At 38.4% G+C, this 26,379-nt stretch overlaps 1 protein-coding gene across 9 annotated transcripts in view; it reads right to left on the bottom strand.

The window, feature by feature from the left end:
- Window positions 1-476: 476 nt before the first annotated feature.
- Window positions 477-26,379, bottom strand: part of HDAC9 (histone deacetylase 9) — a 527,149-nt gene continuing 501,246 nt past the window's right edge. For 7 of the 9 annotated variants that reach the window (XM_034760576.1, XM_034760572.1, XM_034760574.1 and 4 more), the window contains 3 exons: window positions 21,085-21,169; window positions 15,609-15,762; window positions 477-4,742 (listed from right to left, as the gene is read on the bottom strand). In XM_034760576.1, coding sequence (XP_034616467.1) covers window positions 4,703-4,742; window positions 15,609-15,762; window positions 21,085-21,169 — 279 coding nt within the window. In that variant the 3' untranslated portion in view covers window positions 477-4,702. Of the gene's footprint in view, window positions 4,743-15,604; window positions 15,763-21,084; window positions 21,170-26,379 lie in introns of those variants that run through there. The other 2 variants (XM_034760577.1, XM_034760575.1) reach the window with 1 other exon arrangement.

Below are 26,379 nucleotides of genomic sequence, written 5' to 3'. Positions count from 1 at the left end.
GAAACACATAATAAGTGAAGTGAAAAAGTAAAAGCCGAAGAAACAATGAAATCCCCAAACCCTTCCAATTCCAGGTAGCAGAGTTAAGAGAAATTCTTTCCCAGCAGGTTCCCCCTATCAACATATTTATTCTCTTTTACTTCCATATGGAGTCTGGAAAAAAAAAAAAAGAAGAAAAAAAAAGAAAAGAAAAGAACCCTTCCTCCCCCTCCCCCCACACACACACTTTACAGTGGTTCACCAGGCCTTATGGGTGACCTTTTAAAATAAAACAACTGTGCACTGTTATTTAGGTCTTTGCAAGGACCACTGGAGCAGAACCTTCTATTTCTCTATAGCTCTCATGTTAGACGCCATCTCTCCTCGAGGCTTGTGCATTTTGGTTTTGGTTTTGGATGAGAGGGATGACTACATGGAGCACATTTTAAGGGCAGTGCACCTAATTGTCACTATTCTTTTTTTTTTTTTTTTTTTTGGAAGGGGAGAGGAATTTTCAGAGGTGTAGATGGCAGTTAGGCACTTTGCACTACAAGTTAATGGGAGTTAGGTGCCTAATTGCCATTTGTGCCTTTGGAAATCGTCCCCTGGGTTCCTAGTTCCAGACAGATTGCCCTGAAAGTGTTTAGCTGTATGTCTACACAAACTAGTCTGTCTCCAATTCTTGGTCTCTACAGTACCTCTGGAGTTGGCTGCAGCACAACCTTTCTAATATTTCATCTCCAATTATGCTTCCCAGCTTTTAAGGGAGTTTGTACTCAGACAAGATATCTGCAGGAAAAAAAAAACCCAAGACATTCCAGACAGAGAATAATTTTGCCACCGTATCCTTAGCTGTGCTTTGGTTTTTTTTTTTAATATAAAAGACAAAGTAATCTTTGCTTATATAAGAGCTATTTTTATTCTCTAGTTATTTTATTAGTTTTATATAAGAAAGGTTAGTGGATTTTTCAGGTTTGATTTCCTCAAACTAGTTTCCTCACTTTCATGGTAAGTAAAATTAAGTAGGTATGCAAGCAAAGGACCAATCCTGCAGTCCTCACATTGGCCAGACTTCTGTGGACTTGGATTACTTTTGTGGGAAGTAAGAACCACAGAATCAGGCCCATAATTGCTGCAGCTTGTACTAAAGCAAATTAGTACACATATGATTCCCACAAGAAAAGTCAGAAAATGAACCACAGGATACACTGAGTTATTAGCAGTTGAATATTCATTGTTATTTCCACCCCAATCCGGTAAAAGTATTATAATGGAGAAAAACAAGTTGGCCTTCATATTGTGCTACATGCTATTCCCATCTGGTTTATCAGATACAGGGGCTTAGAATCACTATGAGTTTCTATTCTGAATTTCCTGCAAGGTCTCTCACCTGAGCCAGGGGTTTACACCCATAGAAATGGTGGGGGAGTCCCCAAACCTTGTGCGGTTCTGACTTCCATAGTGGGTAGGAGAATCACATGGAGGTCCAGGGCCTCTGTATACCTCCTCTGACTCCACCTTCTCCATGACATCGTGGCTCCCATAGGAATGTCCCATTGTATGACTATTTAGGCCCACATTTTCAGAAGTAATCTAATTTTGTGAGCCTCATTTTTTTTGGTGGCCAACTTTAGACACTGGAGGCCTAATTTTCAGAAGTGCCAGTCGTGTCCAACTCAAGTTTAAGTCAATGGGCGCTACAAGTCTGCCATTCCTCTGTAAATTAGTTCTTATGTATCTAAACTTGGAGACTGAAAAATGGAGATACCTAAAATTAGTGAACACTTTTGGAAACAAGCATTTTTAAGTGGGTGGTGTGATAATTGACCAAGAGATATGGCTAAAATCTGTGCTTAAATAGGAGAGGTCTGACATATAACATTACTTTTACATTAACTTTTGCGGTAGACTAAATGTGGTCTAACAGCCTCCTATAGGGAGCTATTGTTGATTACAAAAATTAAAAAAAACAAGGTGAGAATAAAACAGCAGCAAGTGAAACTGCCCTCTCAGAAGGCACTGGTTTGTTTTAAAGAGAGTGTTGATATTCTCCATAAGCTTCAGTCATGTCCCACAGGGCTATGGTGTGTCTTGTAATGGTATAATCAAAAAGCAATGGTGCTCTGAACTTGCAAATACAAGGCCTGATCTTCCTTCCATTTAAATCAATGAGTGTTTTGTTATTGACTTCAGTGGGAACAAGAGCAGGCACACGATCATCTGTAATTAATCCTATGTGTAGTTTATCTGCACATTTGCTTATCCAAATGATTCTAACTGGAACCAACAGTGTACACTTATATATGAATATCTGTCTATAGGAAAGCATGAATGTGTGATTGATTTAATAATGTGTTTTTAATTCAAATGGTCTTGGAATTTGTAAAATGATTCCAATTACCAAGACTGACTTAGCTGATGCCTGCACATTCCCCCCCATAAATACAGAGTTACATTACTGTAGATCAGTAATTCTTATTTGCATATATGCTAGAAAATGCAAATAGATTTTTAGGTTATTTTTAAATCTTCTCAATTATCTATCCAATTAAAATATTACACATTGTTTTAAACCAGGACAAACTTTTTAAAATACCCAATCCATCAGCCATGGTTCTTGGTTTCCTTGAAGCACAGTTTCTTTGATGATTACTAGAAAATTGCAATAACTGACAGGTAAGATTGTTGTGACAAGCTCCTTTGATAATACAGGACCAAATCCTGATTGCTTTATTTATCCGAACAGTCCCATTCAAGTCAATGGACTATATTCAGCTTTGGTGTAATTCCATGGGAGAGAATTACACCCGAATGAATTTAGCCTGTTGGGACTATTTGCATTAGTAAAACAAGCAGGAATTACCTCATAAAAGTGTGGGTAGAATTTTATTTTATTTTTAAAATTAATGAATGGTATATATCCATTTTAACATAACTCTTTCAAAATAGAAGTCTACTTCGTTATAGGAAATTACATTCCTTTCAGATTTCCTATTTCAAAGAGTGCCTCAAATTTCCAAGATTTCCAAGAGAGTTTTTGTATAAGTAATAAAAGTCTTTAAAATTAAAATGCTAATTGTAAACAAACCCAAATGCTTGAAAAATATAGTCTGACTGCATAACAAAAGAGAATTATATAATTCTATTTGAGTGAAATCTTTCATCTTTGATTTACAGGTTTGAGTCCCCTATAACTGAAACCATATTGTTCCATATCTTTCATATCATGGCATTCCCCAAAATCTTGTTTTAATTAAGGTTTCTTTCAGATTTCTGAATAAAAAGCATGACAGTCTTCACTTATGGCTTTAATATATCCTTTGAGTTTGGAAAATATATAAAAAATGAACATCACTTACTTTCAAAAGCAAAGCCAGCTTTCAAATACTGCAAGTAGAATTCTTCAAGGTAAGTAAAACAGCTCCCAGGGTTGACTGGTGGTGGGGGGCAAGTTGTAAACAAAACTAAACTTGCTGTATCACAATTTGTGTTTATTTAAAGTATTCTACATAAATGCCCTGTTCCCTTTTACCTTCTCTGACAGTAAGGCAACACGTGTAATAGTTTAAGTGTTCATTATCAGATAAAGGCACAATTCTATGTTACGCTCTCAAACATTAATTTAAGGAGTTAAAGTCACTTTTCAAGGACATTTTGCTTTAAAGGATCTAAAATATAGACTAAACCCTTTGAAACTTTTTAAGCAACACTAACTTCTGTGGGTCTGCAGTAATGCAAATAATCTGTTTGCATTCAGATGGTGATGTAAAAAAAACCTCTCAACAAATTATCACTGCAGAAACACCTGAGCTTCCAATGAGCTGCACACAGATACTTTTTCTTCTGAAAGTCAGGATGCAAAATAAACTGAAACAACTTTTGAAAAGTCATCCATTTTTCAGAGACTATTTGAGTCTCTAATGCACATATGCTGAAAGCTACTGTCAACTATGCAGAGTGCAGCATTTTTAAAAAGGCAGAAGATCACTCATTGTAGAGAACCTTGATTATGGTGTTATTGATATAAAATTATACATTAAACAGGGATATAATTCTAGAAAGAGAGAAAATAAAATAAAGCACCACTAAGCACAGTACTTTGGGGGACTTAAAGTACAGTAAGCAGTGCTTTCTTTTTAGCTAAAATTCCCTCATCCTAATTTACGTCTTTAATTTATCCAAACAAGATTTCAGTACATTGCCTTAAATAAGACACAGTTTATGAGCTATCCATTATTTCATTACACTGAGCACAGAAAACAAATTCTATTAACAATTTAACACAGTGTGAAAACAATTACCCAGTAAAAAGTGTTTCAGAATGTCAGAAAGAGTGATTCGTGGCGTTTCCCCAGAATTTTGCTGGATTTTGCAATTCTTGTAACTATCAATAATCTATCATGTAGAATATTTTAATATTTCTATTTCACAATTTATGTCAGTGAGTGGGTCACACAGCATATTAAAAGCATGCACTAGGCTCTTTCTCTCAAGCCTGATTTATTGTAACTTTAGAATTGTAGTGGTTACATTTAAGGAATCTTTAGGGCCCTTTCAAGTCCATCCAAAGAACAAGTGAAGCTGCTGTTCAGAGTTTTGTGCCCAGTGTTTATGTTCCATCTGATCTGTGCCACCCAAGCAGCAGACAAGACATGTCTGAGGGTGCTTTGGGGGGATACACAATGATGTCACACACAGGAAATATCAGGGAGGACTTGGCACTTCACAAGGCTGGCTCTTCTTCCATGGGCTCGCCAGCAGCTCTGTAAAAATAAACAGGCAATCAGAATACAGCGCAAGAGTACACAATGACATTGTAGATTTTCATGCATAATCAAAGCTGATTTTTCAGCTCTCTCTGATGTTTATTTGTGTTATTCAGTTATCCATAAATAGAGTTTCTTTCTTAGGAAGTATAAACAAATGTCAAGTGGAAAAACATTTTAGATCTAAGCAATCACTGCAAATGTTCCTGTTTATATTAAAATATGTCAGAATATTTTATAACTTTAGGTTCAGAAATGTACATGCATTGTGTCAGCAAAGTCAAATAATTTAATGAAAAAATTAGCTGTGATACTTTTATTTTTCAAGCATTTGCAACTAAAAATAAATTACTCTTCTTCAAATGGGACCATACCATTAAAACCAAATAGTTACCATGTAGTTAGCTGACATGCCAGTCCTCTGATTTTTGCTTCTGCACTTTCATAACGACAGTGCATGTCTTCTTAACATTTCTAAGACCAAATTCTGAATTTGATTAGCAGATCGCTGCCATACAGCAGGTATCTATTAATAATATATAATCAGATTAGATACCTATCCTTTATTAGAAATCATCTGGGAGACATTCCGCTCAGGCAAAACCAAAACCGACTTTTAAAGATGTACAGCTGGTGCAAACTGCCATAGCTCTATGACAAGTTACGTCAGCGGAGGATCTGCCCCACTATCAGCATCCACTATATAAGGAATTGTCAGAGATTACATTAGAAACCCCATTGTTGAAAGGCTTAAGAATTTGGATGTGGCCATTTTTTTCCTAAGAAATAATTTGACAAACAATATCTAAACTTGGAACTTCAGTTGAAAAAAAAAAAAAAGGCAGTTCAAGACATTTTTTACATGAGAGGAGGGCTAAACCAAAAAGAGGCTTTACCAATAAATCTCACTTAATGTTTGGATTCAATAAAACCTCCCCCAGGAAGTGGAAGCTCTCATGCAAGCCCTAGAAAATTAATTATGTGGGGCTTGTGTAGCCTTACATGGGTTTCTGCAGCAAGGAAGCCAAAGAACTTTAACTGAATCTGGACTTTATTTAAGGCTCCTCCAATGAAAATTCAGTAGTGTCTCTTTAAAAGAATTTATACAGGTTATTAATCCAATCACTAATCACTTCTGGTATTTTGAAAAAAATAAAATAAAATGAGCGTGATATGAAAAAGCAAATGTCTTCTAACTAACTACTTTCCATAAAATGTTTTACAATGTGTTTGGATTATTAATCCATAAAGCACAAATCCTTCCCCCTTCCCCACGCTGTGGAGGGTCTCATATGCAACGTAACCACTCACGTTCTGCTGCTCCTGGGAGTTGAAAGGGAATGGAATTTATGGGAGCTCTGCAGAAGTGTACACCCATGCATACAGCTCTGTGTTGGTATGCTTGAAAATGTGGCAGGAGCAGGGCTGGATAGGATTGGTGTATCTATTTCCAGACAAACTGCCCATTGCAACACATGGCATATTTCTATGTTCATGGAAATTTTAGGGAAAAAGTAGGTTCAATTTTTCACTGGTGTTTTTTAAATGCTCCAATGAGCTATGCAGCCTGATGAAGGAGTCCCAGTCCTCTCTTGAGATCACTAAAACATGGCTCACTACTCAGTGTGGTGCACTGAATTCCACGTGATAGGGTATAAATGCCCCACTGACTCTGTCGTAAATATGCACTCATTACAACATCTCAAAGTGAGTCATCGCTGCGTATACAACACGTATATTAAGGCAAACAGAGAAAATGTACAAAAATCACGGTACAGATAGACAAATTGTCTTAGGATGGTTGATTTGTATGAGACAGTAGGGGTGTGTTGTATAACATAGGGCTTTCATAGCATTTGCCCCCAAAACTGCACATCAGTTGCAATGGAAATGGGTCCCAGAATAGAAGCCTATCTGCTACCACTGGAGGTGAAGAGAGAGCCTCCTAGCATAGCCTCTCCACAAGGCTTATCATATCATTTATATGATTCTATACTTGATATATTGGCTTTTCTATGATTCTTGACTGTCTCGCCTGAACTCTGCTAATCCATCTCCCCAGAGGATGCATCTAATATTTCAAACTTCTGAGCCGTTTCAAATAGCTGCCATTTTGTGCCATAGACAACAGGCCAGATAAACAAAGCCATCTTTACCCCAATGTGAATTCTCCCATATTCTAATTTATCCCCCATCTGGAAGGATCAGGATGGGCAGTATTAGGTCCTATACCAGTGACAGGTTACAGGTCCATTAGCTTCCTACCCTTCAGAGCTTCCAACCATTTCAAAGGGGAGAGTCCCATCTTTTTACTAAATCCACTTAAAGCCCTGGAAGATCACAATATATCAGACTATAAAGTCATGCTATTTTTATGTATAGAAAAGTTATTAAAGAACAGTTTTTAGGGATTTTGACAATTGTGTTGATTTTAACAGACCATCTTCTTTCATTTATATTCATGCAAACCATTGACTTCAACAGGATTGCAAGGATTAAGCTAAGAGCAGAAATTGACCATATTTTACATATATATAATATGTATCTGTGTATATATATCATTACGCACACACACACAACCACCTACGTAGAAGGGATATCCACATGCCAAATTGAAAATCCATGGATCTTTAAACATATTATCTTGCAACTTTGATCACTTCACCTGGTTTCTCTGCTCACTAATCCATCTTCCTTTGGATTCATTCTCACATCACAACTTAGGAACTGACATACGGAATCGGACTTGAAATCCATCTAGTCCAGTGTCCTGTTTCTGAGAGTGACTGGTAGTAGATCCCTCCAAGAAGGTGAAAGAACTCGACTGTAGAAAGGTCTGGGATAATCTGCCCACCCCACCTCTGCCTCCCAACACACATATACACACATTAGGTCTCATCTTTGTCTCTAAAAGTTAGAAATTGGCTTAAAACCTGAAGAATGAGGTTTAATATCCTTTCCAAATTTTGTTGTTAATAATGATAATGTGGGATATTCTTGCTATCCATATAAATAAACAATCTCTTTTTGAATCTTGTTAAGTTCTTGGTCTCAATGACTTCTGTGGCAATGTTTAATACATTTCCTTTCTCAGTTTTCAATTTTTGTCTTTGTTCTTGTATTACTGAAGATCTTGAACTACCTTTTCCATACCATGATTGTTTTATATGCTTTATCATGTTCCCTCTTATTCGTCTCCATCTAAGGTCAAGAGTCCCAATCTTTTCAATCTCTCGTGTGTTTTTTGGTGCCCTTGATCATTCTCATCACCGTTCTCTGAGCCCGCCTCCCTCTAGTTCTGTAATAGCTTTTTGAAAATGGGGTGATCAGCACAGCACACAGTCCTGCAGATAAGGATGCACCATTGATTTATATAAAGGTATTATACTATTCTTTGTATTATTCACTATCCTATTCCTTATGCATCCTAACTTCTTGTTTGCTTTTTGACTATAGCTGCACATAGAGCAGAAGTCTTCATTGAGCTGTTAACAATGATCCCCAGATTTCTTTCTTGAGTTGATACTGTTAATTTAGATCCCTGAAAAATGTATGAGTAGTTCAACTTTTTCCCTTCAATGTGCATTTTATCAGCATTGAACTTCAGTTCCCATCAAGTTGCTCTTCCACCTAGCTGGTTTAATTCTCTCTGAAGTTCCACTCAGTCCTCTCTGGTGATAACTAACCAAAATAGCCTAAATTTTGCTACTCACTATTCACCCCCCTTTCCAGATCATTAATAAACATATTAAATAACACTGAACCTACTACGGACCTTTGAGGCACCCTTTGTTACCTTTGCCATGATAAAAATTACTCTTTACTTTCTGTCTCCTAGCCAAGCATTTGATGCATTATTTGCCTCTCACCCCATGATGACTTAATTTCTTTAGTAGCAGTCAAAGCCCCTGTGAAAGTCTAAACCAATTGTGTCAGCTGTTCTTCCTTATCCACTACTGACATGTTCAAAGAATTCTAAGCGATTAGTGGGACATGATTTTCCTTTGCAGAATTCAGGCTGGCTAGATTCTAACATCTTATGATCTTCCAGATACTTGTTATTCTGTCTTTAATGAACCCATGAGCAGCTTCAAACAGTCTGGTTTTCAAAAATCAGCCTGCTGGGGGAAAAAATTGTCCTTCTGATCTCAAATCTGGAATTAAAACATTTATTTGGAATACTGTTTAAAATGGTTTATTTCTATATTTCTTTCATTCACTGTTAAGAATACCGGAGAAAAATTTATGTCACCAAAAAAGTGTTTTCCTCATTTTATAAATTGGAATTACAGAGATTTCTCAGCTCGACATCATCACACTGAGATTAAAAATAAAAGTATAAGGTATGTTTCTAAGCAACAGAGAACTGTCAAATGCTCAAACAGCATAAGAACATAAGAATAGCCATACTGTGTCAGACTATTGGCCCATCTAGCCCAGTATCCTGTCTTTTGACAGTGGCCAATGCAGGTGCTTCAGAGGGAATGAACAGAACAGGGAATCATCAAGTGTTCTGTTACCAATTCCCAGCTTCTGGCAAACAGAAGCTAAGGCTAGCTCAGTGGTTTGAGCATTGGCCTACTAAACCCAGAGTTGTGAGTTCAATCCTTAAGGGAGCCACTTAGGGATCTGGGGCAAAATCAGTACTTAGTCCTGCTAGTGAAGGCACGGGGCTGGACTCTCCGACCTTTCAGGGTCCCTTCCAGCTCTATGAGATAGGTATATCTCCATCTATACATATAGAGAGAGCACATGGTTTTGCATCCCGGCCCATCCTGGCTAATAGCCATTGATGAACCTATCCTTCACAAACTTATCTAGTTGTTTTTTTAACCCTGCTATAGACTTGGCCTTCACAACATCCTTTGGCAAAGAGTTCCACAGGTTGACTGTGCATTGTGTGAAGAAATACTTCCTTGAGTTAGTTTTAAACCTGCTTAATTTCATTTGGTGATCCCTAGTTCTTGTGTTATGAGAAGGAGTAAATAACACTTCCTTATTTACTTTCTCCACACCAGTCATGATTGTATAGACCTCTATCATATCTCCCCTTAGTCATCTCTTTTCAAAGTTGAAAAGTCCCAGTCTTATGAATCTCTCCCCATATGGAAGCTGTTCCATACCCCTAATCATTTTTGTTGCCCTTTTCTATACCTTTTACAATTCCAAAATGTCTTTTTTGAGATGGGGTGACCAGATCTGCACACAGTATTCAAGATGTGGGAGTACCAGGGATTTATATAGAGGCAATATGATATTTTTTGTCTTATTATCTATCCCTTTCCTAATGATTCCCAACATTCCATTAGCTTTTTTTGACTGCCACTGCACATTGAGTGGATGTTTTCAGAGAACTATTCACAATGACTCCAAGATCTCTTTCTATCCCCATTATTTGGTATGTATAGTTGGGATTACGTTTTCCAATGTGCATTACTTTGCATTTATCAACATTGAATTTCATCTGCCACTTTGTTGCCCAGTCACCCAGTTTTGTGAGATCTCTTTGTAACTCTTTTCAATTTGCTTTGGACTTAACTATCTTGAGTAGTTTTATATCATCTGCAAATTTTGCCACCTCACTTTACCCCTTTTTCCAGATCATTTATGAACATGTTGAATAACACTGGTCCCAGTACAGACCCTTGGGGGACACCACTATTTACCTCTCTCCATTCTGAAAATTGACCATTTATTCGTACTCTTTGTTTCCTATCTTTTAACCAGTTACCAGTCCATGAGAGGACCTTCCCTCTTATCCCATGACAGCTTACTTTGCTTAAGAGTGACCCTGTCAAGGGCTTTCTGAAAATCTAAGTACACTATATCCACTGGATTCCCCGTGTCCACATGCTTGCTGAAAGAAGAATTCTAGTAGATTGGTGAGGCATGATTTTCCTTTACAAAAACCATGTTGACTCTTCCTCAACAAATCATGTTCATCTATGTGTCTGATAATTCTGTTCTTAACTATCGTTTCAACCAATCTGCATGGTACTGAATTTAGGCTTACTGGGCTGTAATTGCTGGGATCACCGCTGGAGCCTTTTTTAAAAATTGGCATCACATTAGCTATCCTCCAGTCATCTGGTACAGATACTGATTTAAATGATAGGTAACAGACTGCAATTAGTATTTCTGCAATTTCACAATATAAATGCATTCTAAGGGACAGATTTTCTGGTGTGGTGTGGCTGTTTCTGCGCACAGCAGAATGTGGCCCTAGCCTAGCTCAGCTGTGGAGGATCACTACTGTGTAAAGGTGATTTCTGGTGTAAGGCTCTTATCCTTCCCATGGAATAGCAGGACAAGAGAGGCATGGCCAAAGGAGAGGGTTTGACCAGAATACCTTGTGCCATGCCAATCCTAGAGTATGGTTTCATCCCACTCGGGCTGTTTACAGCTGGCATAAATTAGAGCAGCCCTCATGATGCTCTAATTTGATGCAGGTGGATTACTCCTGCACAGAGATGACAGTAGGGTCAGAGGAGTGCAAAGACCCAGCGTTATGCACCTCTGCACATACACCCTCCCTCCCCCATTATTGGCAGTCTATGAAAAACAGTTGTATCTCAGGATCTGGTCTTTAATCTTTCCAACAGAAATTATAAAATGATGAAAATCCCAGTCATTACTTCAGAAACCACAGAATCCTCTAAAATGGATTTTAATCCAACATCTAAGAATTACATTTCATATCTCATTTCCAGTTGGGTAACATCTATATCCAGGTAAATCAGGGCCATGAATTCAAATTCTTTTAAATGTATTCCTAAGATTTGCTTTAAAACAATTAAGTACCAGATAGCCCCTGCTCCTTTAAAAAAAAAAAAAAAAAAAGTAAAAGAATCAAGGAGACTATTGTACTGAACTTTTTCAAAACAAAAGTTTTGTGAAACAACTGTTGGCCACTACAAAGCTCTAATCAGTTATATGTGTATCTAATTTAGGTAATAAGCAGTTATCAATACACACAATGTGTTGTGATTAAACATGTTTACAAGACCATGTCTATTTATTTAATTGTCTCTGTATTTAAATTTGTATTTACATCATTCATATTTTCCCTTCTGTCCTATCCATAAATCACTTCTCCCTTATCTATTCTCTCCTGAAGTCTACAATTTAGTTTCAAATGTATATTAAAATGCATAGAGTATTTTAACAAAAAACCCACCAAGAACAAAAATAGCTTTTCATAAAGTCTGCTTCACTCAGCATGTCAGGGCCAATCAAACTGAAACAACTGTCTACTTTGTGTTGTCATTTACCACTGCTAAAAAAAAAAAAAAAAAAAAGGGAAAGAAAGAAAACTAAAAAAAAAAAAAAAATACTTAGAATGGTTCTTAGCCAGGAGCATTTTATACTTTATTCATCAGTGGTAAATGAGTCAGATATGAGTTGGCCAGAAAAAGAGCTGCTTTACCCAAAATCTGAGTTTAAAATGAGTCATCTCACTCCAAACACCAATATATCCTCCAACATAACTGGCAAGAGTTTCCTACAAAGAAACTCTCCTGCTATTGCTCTCTTCATCTGGGGGCCTGATTCTACACAGCTGAAGGCAATGGGATCTTTACCATACATTCAGTGAAGCAGCATTGAGTCCTTGGGATGCCCCTCCTAGAAGCACAGCAGCTGTAGGCCAGATATGTGTGCATGCGGGGAGGGGATTTAAGCTACCTTTGTAAGCTCTCCAGTTGCTCTGAGGTGTGGAAAGGCTCTTAGCATAACTTCTACAGTTTTGGGGGCCTGTCTAGGTTACAGCACCCTCCCTAGACTGCCATGTGGACTGCAGCACTGTGTGCTTTGGCCCTATGTTCAACATGACCTGGCACACCTCATATACCAGGGCTTGCCAGGGGATCCTCTGATGGCAGCCTTACAGCTCTCTTCTTCAGTGCTAGTTCCAGTGCAATGCTCACTCAGCTGAAACCAGAGCTTAGAGGGGCCCTTTACATCTGCATAAAGGACTGGAGCAGGGGTAAGGCTCTCCTCCTTGGTCTGTAATTGTTATATGTGTTACTGTCCTGTATGGGTCTGTCTCACTGCAGTGTTACTTCAGTTTTATGCTGCTGTACTTCACAGAACTTAAGGGAGTTAAGATAGTGTAAAATTGGAGTAGTACAGTGGTAAATCAGGCCCTGTGTTTCTAATGCTGCTTTAGAGCTCCTCCATGCCTGTGCTAAGCACACACAATTCCTCTCAGGAGGCTCCCAGCATCTCAAAGGAAGCAGGCCCTAGAAAGCCGATTTTAGAAGTAACTATTTTTGTTTGTCTCTGTTAACAGGAAGTGAGGGGTGGGGAATAGGAAACATGGTGGCCAAAACTACTGGAGAGCTTGGCTATCAGTTTGGTCCAAAGTTGCCCCCATCATTCATTTATGGAAAGGCTGGTTTTGAGTGACCACTGGGCAGGTTATGAATGTGGTAATGGAATCAGCAATGTAGGCATGCAAAGGTTTTATTGTGCTGCTGAAAAACTTCTACAGCACCCCAAAAGATATTTCAAGTGGAGCCATTTTTCCACAGAAGAATTCATGACAGATTCATTCCTATAACCATCCAGAACTGATGAAGTGTAGTGAACCTGGCAGCCAAATGAATTCCATTTGTATACATATCAGTACATCCATTTTTCTCACACTTCCTTCAGCTGCACTCTCAATTCATTCCATGTCAGGAAGGGGTGGCAATTTCCACCGGTTATCAGTAGTCAGGTGATATATTTACATAGCATTAAGAATATACATTGTTAGCAGAAGTACTGCTTTACTGAATGACTATAGAATCAATTACTGTGAAGTGGCTATAGTTTTAGATTAATATAGGTTTATAACATGACTTTTAATTACTGATTATTCTAACCTATGTAATTTTATATGCAAAATTAATTACATTTTATTTGAGAGCCTAAAACTTAGCTTTATTTCATCATATTAATTAGTTACCAAACCCTAAATTATAGTCCCTTTACATTAGCCCCTTACTCACATGTGGAAAAGGTTTTTACATCCTTGGCTAACAGATGAAAGCATTAACTGCCACACACTTAGATTACAAACATTTGGGTTCATTCCTTAGCTGAGGGTTAACTGACAATGTTGTGGATCAAAAATAAGATCGCTCGTATGGACCAACTGTCTGTCACTGAGAGAAAAAACGGTTTCTTCCTATGCATTTATGTATTTGTAATAATAATAATGACCTATTATTCAAGTGCCGTTATAGTGAATACTCTACTCACTAGATCTGTGTCTTTGAGTCACAGCTGCTTACTTTACTTAAAACCCCAAGTTTTTACTCTTATGAGAGCCAATACAACTACTGAAGATTCTATAATATCCTACTGAGTTCTATAGTTATCCCCCTTGTGCATCATCAGTAAAATTGTCAGCTGAATTCAGATTAAAACAACCAATGCAGGTTTTGAGGACTAGAATCCTACCACTGAGCCCACAGGCAGCAGCTGCCAGTACATTCACATAATTCATGGATCCACTGGCTACACTCCCACTGCTCCTTTGGCCCACCCACAACTCCCTCCTCCCTTCGATGTTCCTGTGGAGAGAGCTGTCATGGAGCACAGCTTCACAGTGCACAGGGAGTTGAGGAGTCCCCTTGTATGGCCTCTCTGTCTCCTGCCCCTTTTTCTCTTGTCCAGTGGAATCAGAAGGTTCCACTGCATTTTTGGGTCTTTCTCCACTACAGAGAGGCCAGGTGGGATTTATTCGCTGAAGGCGAATAAATAGGAAACTCCATAATGCAATTTTTATAGAGTGACTTTTCTGACTCCAACAGTTCCTTAAAGAAACATTGTACTGCACATGGCACTATTCAATAGGCATCAGTGCTTCATTTTGAAATATTGTATTGACAAAAGTGCATTGGCAGTTGTTGTTCCATTTTATAGAATTGTTAAATTCACATCCAAGTCCAAGCCTTACTGGATTAGTGTGAAATGTCAGCTGACAGGCAGGGAAAACCAACACTCTCTTTATTTGATGACCTATCTTCATCGTGGTACATTAAATACACTGAGCTGGATTCTCCACTGTCTTACTCCAGTTTTACATCATGTCACACACTGAAATCAGTGGAATTACATTAGTGTAAAACTGAAGTAACAGTGCTGATTTCAGTCTATCATTACTAAGGCCTGGTCTACACTGGGTGGGGAGGGGGAGATCGATCTAAGATACATCGACTTCAGCTACACTATTCTCGTAGCTGAAGTTGCGCATCTTAGATCGAATTAAAATTACTTACTTCGCATCCTTGCGGCACTGGATTGATGGCCGCGGCTCCCCCGTCGACTTTGCTTCCGCCTCTCGCACTGCTGGAGTTCAGCAGTCGACGGGAGAGCGATCAGGGATAGATTTATCCTGTCTACACTACACGCGATAAATCAATCCCCAATAGATAGATCGCTATCCGCCGATCCAGCGGGTAGTGCAGACATACCCTTAGTCTGTCTGAAAGTAGTTTAAATTGATTTTTATAAAGTCAAATCTAAAATAAGTCTGAATGTCCTCTCAGGAGAAGACCATGATCAACTATGCTTTGGCAATTCGTGATTTTTTCACATCAGTATTTTGCTTTTCAATTTAGTTTTTGAGGGGGAAGAGTGCATTTAGTGAAATTGTGAATCTTAATAAATATTTATACACACTGTGATCACTAATATAGGGTGACTCTGATTTTTGGATGCCCAACTCAATATACTTTCCTAAGGGTCTCAAGCTGTGGTGTCAAAACCCAAAGCACCCCAAATTATCAGATACTTTTCAAAATCTGGGTTCTGGTTCTTACAACACCAGGGTACAAAATCTTGCCATCTGGGTTTCCAACAATGTACACTTACCTGCTGTCTTCCTGAGAAAAAGACTGTTCAACATCCACTGACAGTGAGGCCATAGCAGAGACAGTCTCCGTCTCCTCTCTCTCTTGTTTCTGAGTCTCAGCCAGAGCACAACCCACTAGCACAGGATACGGCTTCACTGACTTCCAGTACTTGCCTAAAAAAAAAAAAAAAAAAAAATCACACATAATAATTTATGGGAATTTTAGCTAGCATGGTGGTATAAGCACAGTAATCACTTCGGTCCAACACAGAGTGATTATCAGTTAAAATCCCTGTACTGTAAACAATTGTAATTGGGATTTCAAACTGCCACGATGAAGAATGTTTCTGGATCTAAGAATGCCAAATTGGAAAGCGCTCTCATTCCAAGGACTGTGTCACACCCTTCCCCAGAAGGTAATAAACTAAAGGAGTAACACACAGCCTAACGAACTCATATTATCAGTCAGACTGTTGGCTATATCTATGGTAGGAGAAGGAAGTTCAGAACAGATAGGTACGATATTGCCTGGCAATAGGTGTATTTGCAACAAATGGGAATAGAAAAATGAAAATAATTGTACAAAGCGCTCGCATTGCACTGACTTTTTGGGGAAGGGGGGGGGGAGTCATGAATGCCAGCATGGCCTGCAGTTATGTTGCCAGAACAATCAGGTTTGTTAGTCCTGGATGTTCTTTCTCCTCCAACCTCAGGGTGTGTACTAGAACAATAATTTATTTAAAACATTCATATACGCACTGGCTTTCGTTGGAATGCTACTAGGTATTATAAGAAAGACATTTTTCTGGTTTTAGGGGTAAAAACACACCAGTGGAATAAAAGTGTGAGAGAGATGTCAGCCTTCTGCCTGCAACAGAAAAGACTTTGAAAAGCTTCCCAAGTGAAGCAAAAAATAATGTGCAGGTGAGTAGGAATGAAAAATAATCACTCAGTAATATGTTATTCAAAAACAGGGGTCAATTAGTGGTAACCAGGTGAACAACTTAAAACTTAAATATATATTCCTCATAGTATAATAATCCATAGAATTCTTACTAAATTCCAGGTGGATGCCACCTGGAAAGTAGGAGCTGGAAGGGAGTTTGGGACCAGCACTTATTCAGTGGTTAGCAAGAGGCTTCCAGCAGCTGGGCCAGTGGCGGGGTCAGAGCACTTATTTGGGAGTTAGTGGAAGGGTTTCAACAGCTGTGACAGAGGGGGGCTCAAGTAGGGGATCTTTCACAAGGACTAGGAGGAAGATTTTGGCAGCTGGGAGGTGGGTTGGGTCAAGGTGCTTAGCCATGGGATAGCTGGAGGGTTTCAACAGCTGGCAGGCAGGGCCAATTGTAGTGCTGTGTATTCTGGACTGAGAGTGTTAAAAATTCCTTCTTTGATAACATGGCATATAACACCATTTTAGGCTTTTCAAAAGATGAGCGTTTGAGTCAAATGAGACAGCAGCTGTCAATAAAGATAGCAATAACCTTATTTAAAATATACTCAAAGGATGAATGCATAAGTCAATCTCCATGATCGACAGACACCATGGCAGACGGGTGTTCCTTTGACCCCTAGTACTGTGTATGTTTGAATAGTTAGCAGGATCTTTAAATAATAGGAATTGGTGGAGGAGGGGATAAAATCTGAAGTGTATTAAGTATCCTACAAAGTTAAGATTAAGTGTTAGAAGCTGGATTTTCCTCCAGATACAGGAGAGCCATGGCTAAAAACCTGTGTACATAACACTAAACCAAATGGCTGAGGCCTGGCAAATTCTATAAAAACAAGACAAAAATATTCAGTAGAGACCATATTCTCTAGTCATTAAAATAAAAAAATAAAAAGTTATTTAGGCATTCCACAATGTTCTCACAGCGGTTATATGTAAAATCAGTATGGCAATATACACGCCATAATTTATGGGCTAAATGTTCACAAGTGGGTGGGGTTTTTGCTGTAGAAACAGATGTGCAAGAAAATCAAATCTGTTGGCATGGGAATAATACACAGTTTTGCCCATAAAAGAAATGAACCCATGTTCACTGCTTGAGTTTTCAAGGTCTCCTATTCATAAAATAAAATATTAGTAACCAGCCACTACTGTGCTGCTCTCCTGCAGCAACAATAAAACAGCATCAGAGAGGACTGCTTGCTCTCTCTCTCTCACACACACGCATGCACGCGCGTGCGCACTGCCCCCTGACTTTCTTCTAACACTGAAACTAACGACCACATTCAAGCATATCAGTTGGTGCTGTGTATCCATTTTACCTTCCACCCCATATGATCATTCATTATCCCTCCCCTTCCCTTTCCCTACACTCAATTAAAATTGTGAAAGGGGGTTTAGAGGTGGAGGAGAATTGCAGAGTAGGGACAGGAAGCAGGTGGCAGTATCCAGGTAGCGGTCATAGTATCCAGGTATCACTATCTGGGGGATGGAATGAGGAGTGTTTGGGGAGGCAATTTTGAGTCCCCATTAGGACAGCATCCAGTTAGCAGAGGGGTACACTAAAGAGGCTCATGGACTAAATGCTCCCTGATACTTACAAGAAAATGTGAGAGAAATTTCTTAAAAACAAAAAGCTGTATCCTATGCCAAGATGATTCTCTTTGGAAAATGAGGATTGTAGCATTGTTTTTATAACAATGGCATGATCAAGGTTGTGCACAAAAGGCATGTGCAATTTATCACCTATTTTTCATGCACAACTACAACTGAATGTACAAATTGGGCCTTTGTGTATTTTCAACTACTGATGTGCATGAACAGTCTCATCAATTGTATATGCATAGTGCAGGCAATTGCACAACTACTTTTGCTAGCAGCCCAAACTATCCTATGTATTAAAAATCCTGCTCTGTTTGAAACAAAAGCACCAGGGACAAATAGCTCACAACTGACAAAACTGACATTTTCACTTTCCAAGGCAGGAATGTGAAATTCCACTAATCTTATATTTTCTAAGAAGAACATTTTGGAGTTTATGAAATGGGTTGCCAGTCCCATACATGCACAGCTTGTGGCATCGATTACTTCTCAGAATAAACTATGAAACCAAATAAGTAATCTAGATATGCTTTTGTTTGATGCATAAAAAAGTGCTCAAGTCTCCAATAAGGCAATGGGAACATTTCCCATTCACAAAGGAAATAGTAACAGTGAATGTTTATATCATGTATTTTTGTTACAGACATTTCAAAGTACCCTTCCTTGAAGTATGTTGGAATGTATGTGGCTTCGGCTGACATTTTCCATGTATAAAGAGCTCGGTTGAGGGGTGGTGCCTAAGTGAGTGAGAGCAACTTATTTAGAAATACATATTGTATGGTTGTGGGGAATACTTCTTCCAATTGTATCATATCCCCATAAATACATGATACCATTGTCACAAACAAAGAAGTTTATACAAATTCCATTCTACTTAGAAACAATTTGGGTTTTCTCTTTGTCTGATCGAAAATCTGCAATTTCCAGCCTGTTTTTGAAACAGAGATGGAGCAAAGGCAATCCTTGGACTAAAACACTGATCAGAGGTTGTAACATTTAAATACTTGACATCAGAGCTGTATCACAGAAACATAAGCATTAAGTAATGCACGTGCCAAAGCAGGATTTGTCAGTATTTTGTCCTGTCTAGTTTTAAATGTTATACGTGATGGACTTCCCCAGGTTATAATTCTACAGCTTAACACATTTCACCCCCAAAAGTTGTCCCTGATATTCAGCCTATATTTTCTTTCTTTTTAATTTCATCCAATTGTTCCTACTGAACTAACTCCCCCATGTAACATTCATACTAGTTCCTCTCCATCACTAGTGTTTACTCCTTTCAAATATTAGTAGACTGTTATATCCTCTCGGTCATCTCTTAGCCAAATTATGCAGATTTGGCTCTTTTAAGTCAATTCCTCCAATCATTAATATGGCTCTTCTCTGAATTCCCTGCATTTTGTCAAGATTTTTCTGGTTATATGTTGTATAGAACTAAATGCAAGATTTGGGTCACATCTGAGATCTGTAGAAAAAGACTATTGCCTTTGTGCTCTGTGATGAATATGGCACCTAAGTTGTTTTGATATTTTTGCTGCTATATTACCTTGTACATGCATGTCTCATTTTTGTCCACTATTATCTCTAGGTCTATTTCAGCATAACTGCATTCCAGATTTCTCTTTCCATTCAACTGTTTTGTTTTTCTCAAATATTTTTTCTCTCAAATTGAATTGTTTTGTTATTTTTTGTCCAGGTTTCTAATCTCACTAGCTCCCTATGTATTATTTCTCTGCCCTCATTAGCATTTGTAGCCTACCCAATTTTGTATGGTATGTCATTTTCATTAACAAGCTGTGTACTGTCTCCTCCAGATCATTAGTAGAAGATATTAAAGAAGACTGAACCTAGCACCAGCTCCTGCAGTACTCCACTACACATATCTCCTCAAAACTGACACTGACATTTATCATGAATTCCTGAAGAAAGCTGATTTAATTGTGACATTTATTTATCTGAGTGCATAAGTGGGAGCAGGGATAACTTACCAGTTATGTAGCTACACATGAGTTTTCCAATATCTCTTCACATGTGAAGAAATATATGAAGAACTGACCAATAATTCTGTATTATGCACACTTTTAAATATGATGAATCTGCTTTTTTTTTTTATTCACCCAATACTAGCAGAACATGTGGTATTCAAACCAAATCTAAATATAAATGGCACCAGAGGGTGATGAGAAAGAACTGGCAAACGATAGGTAGGAAACAGGAAGTCCCCTCTCCCCCACTTAGCATGGTTGGAAGTAGCACATGGTGGCAAGTGGAGGAAGGTCTCTATAGCTGAGCTGAAGCGACTGGGAGCAGGGCAAAGTAGGAAGGTACAGGTGGAAAACTCAGCAGCGAAAAGTGGGTGGTAGCTATGGGCCACAGAGAGTGTATGTGGGGAAGGTTCAGGACTGGTGTTGGGATGCATAAGTGACATGCATAGGGAAGGGGTGGTGGGAGGGAAGCACTGAATATTTTCCATCACTGTCCCATGTGGCAGCAGCCATTTCAAGTATCCAGATGTAGTTTTAAACTCATGTCCATCTCAACATGAATACATTGAAAAGGTATTTGTCTACAAATTGAATCCAAAGAGACTATGTCGTATCCCTAATATACCCACCATATATCTACACCCACCCACACTTATTTCTCTCACTGTGTCGCAAGACTAAAATGCTTGAAATGAGAGTTGTGCAAATGAAAGATTTTGGACTATATGGGAATAGGAAAGCTTTGATTAACGTTAAGAACTCAGCTTTTTAAGTGTTAAATCATCAGTGAAACAAAAGATGTGCCAAAGAAACAAGAGCACAAGCATAAATGTTATAAACATGTATTGTGTATATGCGCAGATATCATATTTTTTTGTTTATTCTTTACTCTGTAACAAAAGTTTAATCAGTTGTCTCTGACATTAATTAATAATGAGAAAAAACACTGAAACATACTTTGAATTTCAGTGGCCTTTTGTAAAGAAGCCATTGCATTCATATTAGGGGTTTGGTGCAGCATATCTTCTGGGAGAGGCTCCAGCTGCAAGAATAGAACAGAATAATATGAGCAGAATATTATGAATTTGCAACAAGACACATGGAAATAAACCAAACTGAAACAGCCTAATCCTCAAGAGAGGCTCAGCCCAAGAACTAGTTAACATTTTGCTGGTATTTCTAAAAGTATAGCCACAATTTTGTTTTCTGTTTTTCAGCCATGTAATTGAATTCCAAGGGGCTTTTCTATTGGCTGCAAGACTAATCTATGGAGTCTCTGAAGCAGGTGCATGTCTGTGTATTATTCATTAAAAAAAATGTTAGTTATTTGTGTAATTTTTGTAGGTTCCTCACAAACCAAATTCCATTGCGTCTGTATGTGCAGCTGGGCACTCCAAACAAAACCTGGTTGAAGCCGCATTGGGACTAAAGTGTGCAGTCTATTATCTATATTATTCTAGTGTTATTACATCTAACCATCTTACACATTTCAACATTTTACAGTGGAAAATTATAAAACACAGCTGCTCTTAGTAGCCTTGTGTTAATTTCAAATAAAGTAGTAGACAAAATGCTTAAGCATATCAACAATGAAAGTCTTGTAAATTTATTTGGACTCCACTGTACTTTTACTGGCTACATTTACTTTCAATACCCTTTAGTTTGTTTATGTGTTTGAGTGTGCACATGCATGAAACAAAATGCCAACACTTATGTTTTTTTCCCTGTAATTCCATTTTCAATGGCTCTAACTATTCTAAAAGGAGAGCTAGTGCGGTGGTTAGGGGCCTAATCTAGGCCTTTATAAACCTGGGTTCAAGTCCCCCATAAACCACAGATTTTCTGTATGACCTTAAGCAAATCACTTAGTGTCTTGCTGCCTTGGTTCCCCATCTGTAAAATGGGAATAATAGTACTGCTCTATTTCATACTGATGTTGTGAGTTGCTCAGATAATACAGAAATGGGGGTGGAGGGCTAAGTAGTACCTTAGATAGAGAACCTAATATGTCAGACATGAATGGATCCTAAATTAAACACTGGGACTTGTGAAATATCAACATGTCATGATATTGAGCACTGACATGATGACATTGTATCATGATGCAAGATGATATATCGTCACAAGAGCCAAGCAAAAAAGACAAATCATGTTCCATCTACATTCATTTCAATTTTTAAATGAATTCAGCTCTGCTCATGCCCCTTTCTGTACACCTTCCATTCTACACACATTAGGGCAATTAAATTTTACTGGCACAAATGCTCACAGCCATCTGTGTGAGTTCTCATGGAAACAGCAGCTGAAATTTGTACACATAGATATTGATGCCAGAAGTATTTGCACACTCATCCAATCAAAGGGCTGGAATAACATCATGTGAGTCATCCGTCCAATCATGACTAAGAAACTAGCTCTTCTTTTGAATATTTGTAAACAAATTCAAAAATATATTTTTGAATACATTTGTATGATGAATACACTGGAGAGAATTTCAAACTTATATGGATATTTTGTGGGCAGAAAAAGAGACAAAATTGGCTCACTTATTCATTGTCAATGATTAGATGAGTTCTAGTCATTACATTAAGGAGAATAGCCTGGATTATAAAGAGGTGACAAACTAAGCAAATTTACCCAAAGTCCCAGAATTGCGGGGATTCAGGTAAAATGATCAGCAGAGAAATATTTTAATGCTGATGAAATTCTAATTATCATCAGGCTTTTGGGTTAATTCTCATGAGATGCCTATAGTCCTGCATTGGGAATCTACCTGGAAGATTTTCTTTGAAACCATAAGAATTAGCAACATAATTTATATTAAAGTAATATAAATGTTTAAATTATTTGGAATTCAAGCGGACTGCCAGAAAAAGGCTGATACAAATATCAGCCTTTACTAATGCCATAAAACCACTGAGGATGCCAGATTGTAATGGTGGATTGCTGCTATTTTAAATGATGCATTAAGACATGCCAGTCTAGCTTTAGGATTAGAGCTAGTTGAATAATAAAAATCAAAGTAACTGATATATTTGCAATTAACAAGTCAACTTTGCTTCACTGGTCTTCATAGGTCATAGCATTCAGTTATTTGCAAGCACTTGGATGAAAGCTGAGTATTTGTGAAAATGTTCACAAATCACTAATTTCACAAATTTTAGCGCAAGTGATTATTCGTCTGAAAATTCATACCGGAAGTCAGGTATTTGTTAATAACTGTTATTCATCTTTGTCATTCATTATTTTCTATTTAAAATGTTTCAGGCATCCAACCAGGAAGCAAAAAAAATACTTTGGGCCCAATGCTCAGGTCCAGCTGGGCTGAGCTCAGCACAGATCCACAGGCAGGAGAACAAAAGTGGCTTAAAGCCACATTTTTACACTCTTCCAATCCTTATGGCTACTGGGACCCAATTTAGCTCCTGGAGTAAGTTAGAATAGATTCAAGGCTACTCTAACCTGCACCTCTGGGAGCCATTGCACAGGCTGTGGAATTGCCATAGTGCAAGGTGCTCCAGCTGTGCTTTGTTCCGTCCTCGACGTATCCTTCCTGTTCCCCTGCAAACTCCTTCTACTGGGTAGGAGTTGGTGATGTAGACATAGCTAGTGTAGCTCTATGCCAACCAGTGCTTCTCCTAATCAAAGGGAATCTCATCAGGCAACTTTCATAAATTGGTTGGACTGGGGTCCAGTGATAGGTGTGTGATTTAGGCGGCCAATCATACACCTTAATTGACCAGTAATGAACAATTAAAGTGAAGAGTTCACAAATGACTCATAGGTTAACTCATCTAAAATGTCTGATCAATACTTATGAATACCAAATACACGCACAGAAATCAGGTTAGGTTCATGAATCAACCACAAACAGAAAAAAGGGCCAAATTTGCAATCATTATTATTCAAGATGAACATTTTGGTCAGCTCTTGTAACAGACCTGTAGTTGACATGGATTTTCAGTGTTTGTTATCTAAACTTTCCCCCTCCCCACCCAAAAAAATGAACAAACCCCTCCCTGTAACTATTCCAGCTTGGTTACAACTACAGAAATGTTCTGTGTCTCCATATTCTTTGCAGTAGCCAGGCAGAATGCTAGATCCTGTTCCATATCAATAAAAGCACATCAGACTCCAGACGTAAGTTCATTACATTATACACCCTGTTCAACCCTGATGCACTATTGTTACAAAAACACTGTAAAAATAAAGCCAGCGGATTATTACAGCTATTTCTATACTCCTTTGGAACAGGGCCTTCGGCATCAGGGAGAATAATTTCTGTTGGCAGTGATCCACTTTTTGGTTCTACATAGACATAGGGGTGTCCCTGGAAAATATCAGGACACAGACCCAACAGTGAACAAAAGAAATCACTCTACACCTGACAGTCATAGCACCATCACCTTCACTCCTACACTTCTTGGCATTCAAATCATGCAGTTTATTAGATCTGGAGCCGAAGAGAATAGAAGTTGTAAAGAGCACTAGAAATACATTTGCAGAACAGAATCTTTCAGAGAGGAATGACTCAGGTCAGTGCAGGACCAACAAAGCCACTTAAGGGAGAGTTTGGATAATTTACAGAAGGCAAAATTTTCAAAGGATTTGCACCACTAAATTGAGCTTTTGTGTGCCCAAGGGAATGTAATGGAATTTGTGTCCAATAAGCATTTTCAAAGGAAAAAAGCAACTGTGCACCACATACGTTGGATAGTCAAAAGTTGCTACAACTGAATTGTGCTCCTATCAGCAAGTGGCATAAAAATACACCACCTATTAAATTTTCACATACTTGGAAGGTGGCATAAGTGATGGTAAGGGTGTAAGCAGTTTGCCAAAATTTGAGACAATTACCATCTGCACTGTATAAGCAGCCCAGGCTTGGCACCTGACTACACTGCCTCCTTAGCCCTGCCATGTTTTAAGGAGCAGAAGCTAGCTTTATTCATGGGTGTTGGTGAATTTGTTTAGAGCAAAAAATGACACCGAGGAACATTTTAGGCAATCTCAGGCTTAAAGCAAGGGTTCTGGAGAAGGAGATGGTGATGGTAATAGATATAGGGGCCACAGATCCCATGGATGCCTGAGAGTCCACCATACACTTCAAAGTGGGTCTACAGGCCATGGGGACTTTATAGATTTACTGGAGATGGGATTTCTCTTGTACAAGTTTGACTTGATAACCATTCTACAGCTGTGTGAAGAGGAGCCAGAAGGGTATGTGGAGAATCACACACATAGGAGCCATGACTGAGGTGGTCAGTCACCATTGTTCTGGGTAAGTCATAATAGCAGACTGTTTGCTGCCTCCAACTCCATTCAACAGTTTCTGTGAGCAACTCCCAGGAGTTTTAGTAATTATATTGGCTTCCTTAGGGGCAAACATGACCAACAGTAGGTTCATGAGAGAGATCTTTGATACTGCACATCTCCTATTCCATCCTGTGCAGATTTTGACTTCTGACAATATTCCAGTGATCATAATTTTGCACTTTTGATCATTTAGCTCCTAAATATAGGGGAGGTATGTTAGGTGATAACAGAACTGAGTACAATATCTGCAGTGAGAATAAACACATTTGAAGTTCATCCCCTTTCAAATATGGAAGGCTTTTACCCACACATTTTTTAAAAAAAAGTCTGACTCTTAATCTCCACTGTTTCTTCCTCTAAAACATCTCATTTGAGGTCCTGTTCCTTATACTATTCTTTATTTGGATACCTTTCTTTGCTTGATCCAGCTGTTGAAATATTAGAAAATCCCTGTTATGAGCCAGGCTGTGCAGTAAGCATGTAAACATAAAGCTCTGCCATGATGCTAGCTGTTGATAGCCCCAAGTTGTATCAGAATTGGAACAATGCTTATCCATCTGGTCTTTCAATGTAGGAGAGATTTCATGTAGGAGTCATATATCCTTCTTATTTTGAATGTTAGGAATTTTCTGAATATTTCTATATTTTAGGTTTATATAGAAGTATTTCTAGGTGGAAAGTTTTCAGTTCTCCATAACTGTTACGTACAACATGAATAAATCCATTTTCATTAGGGAGTATATTTTTAAAGGTCTCAAGGGTGGCTAGGAACATAATGCCCAAGGACAGTCAATGGGAGTTAGGCATGTGACTCCCATTTGTGCGTTGGAAAATTTCCCACTAGTAATGTATCACTTTTGAACCAGTTCATCTTCAGTCTGCTTAGCCAAGCCACCTCCTGGCTAGCACTGGCCACTTCTGGGATTATAATGTCAC

This window comes from Trachemys scripta, chromosome 2 (assembly GCF_013100865.1).
Source record: "Trachemys scripta elegans isolate TJP31775 chromosome 2, CAS_Tse_1.0, whole genome shotgun sequence".
Lineage (NCBI taxonomy): Eukaryota > Metazoa > Chordata > Testudines > Emydidae > Trachemys > Trachemys scripta.
The sequence above is the reverse complement of the archived record's forward strand: the minus strand, read 5'-3'. Positions and strand labels throughout refer to the sequence as shown.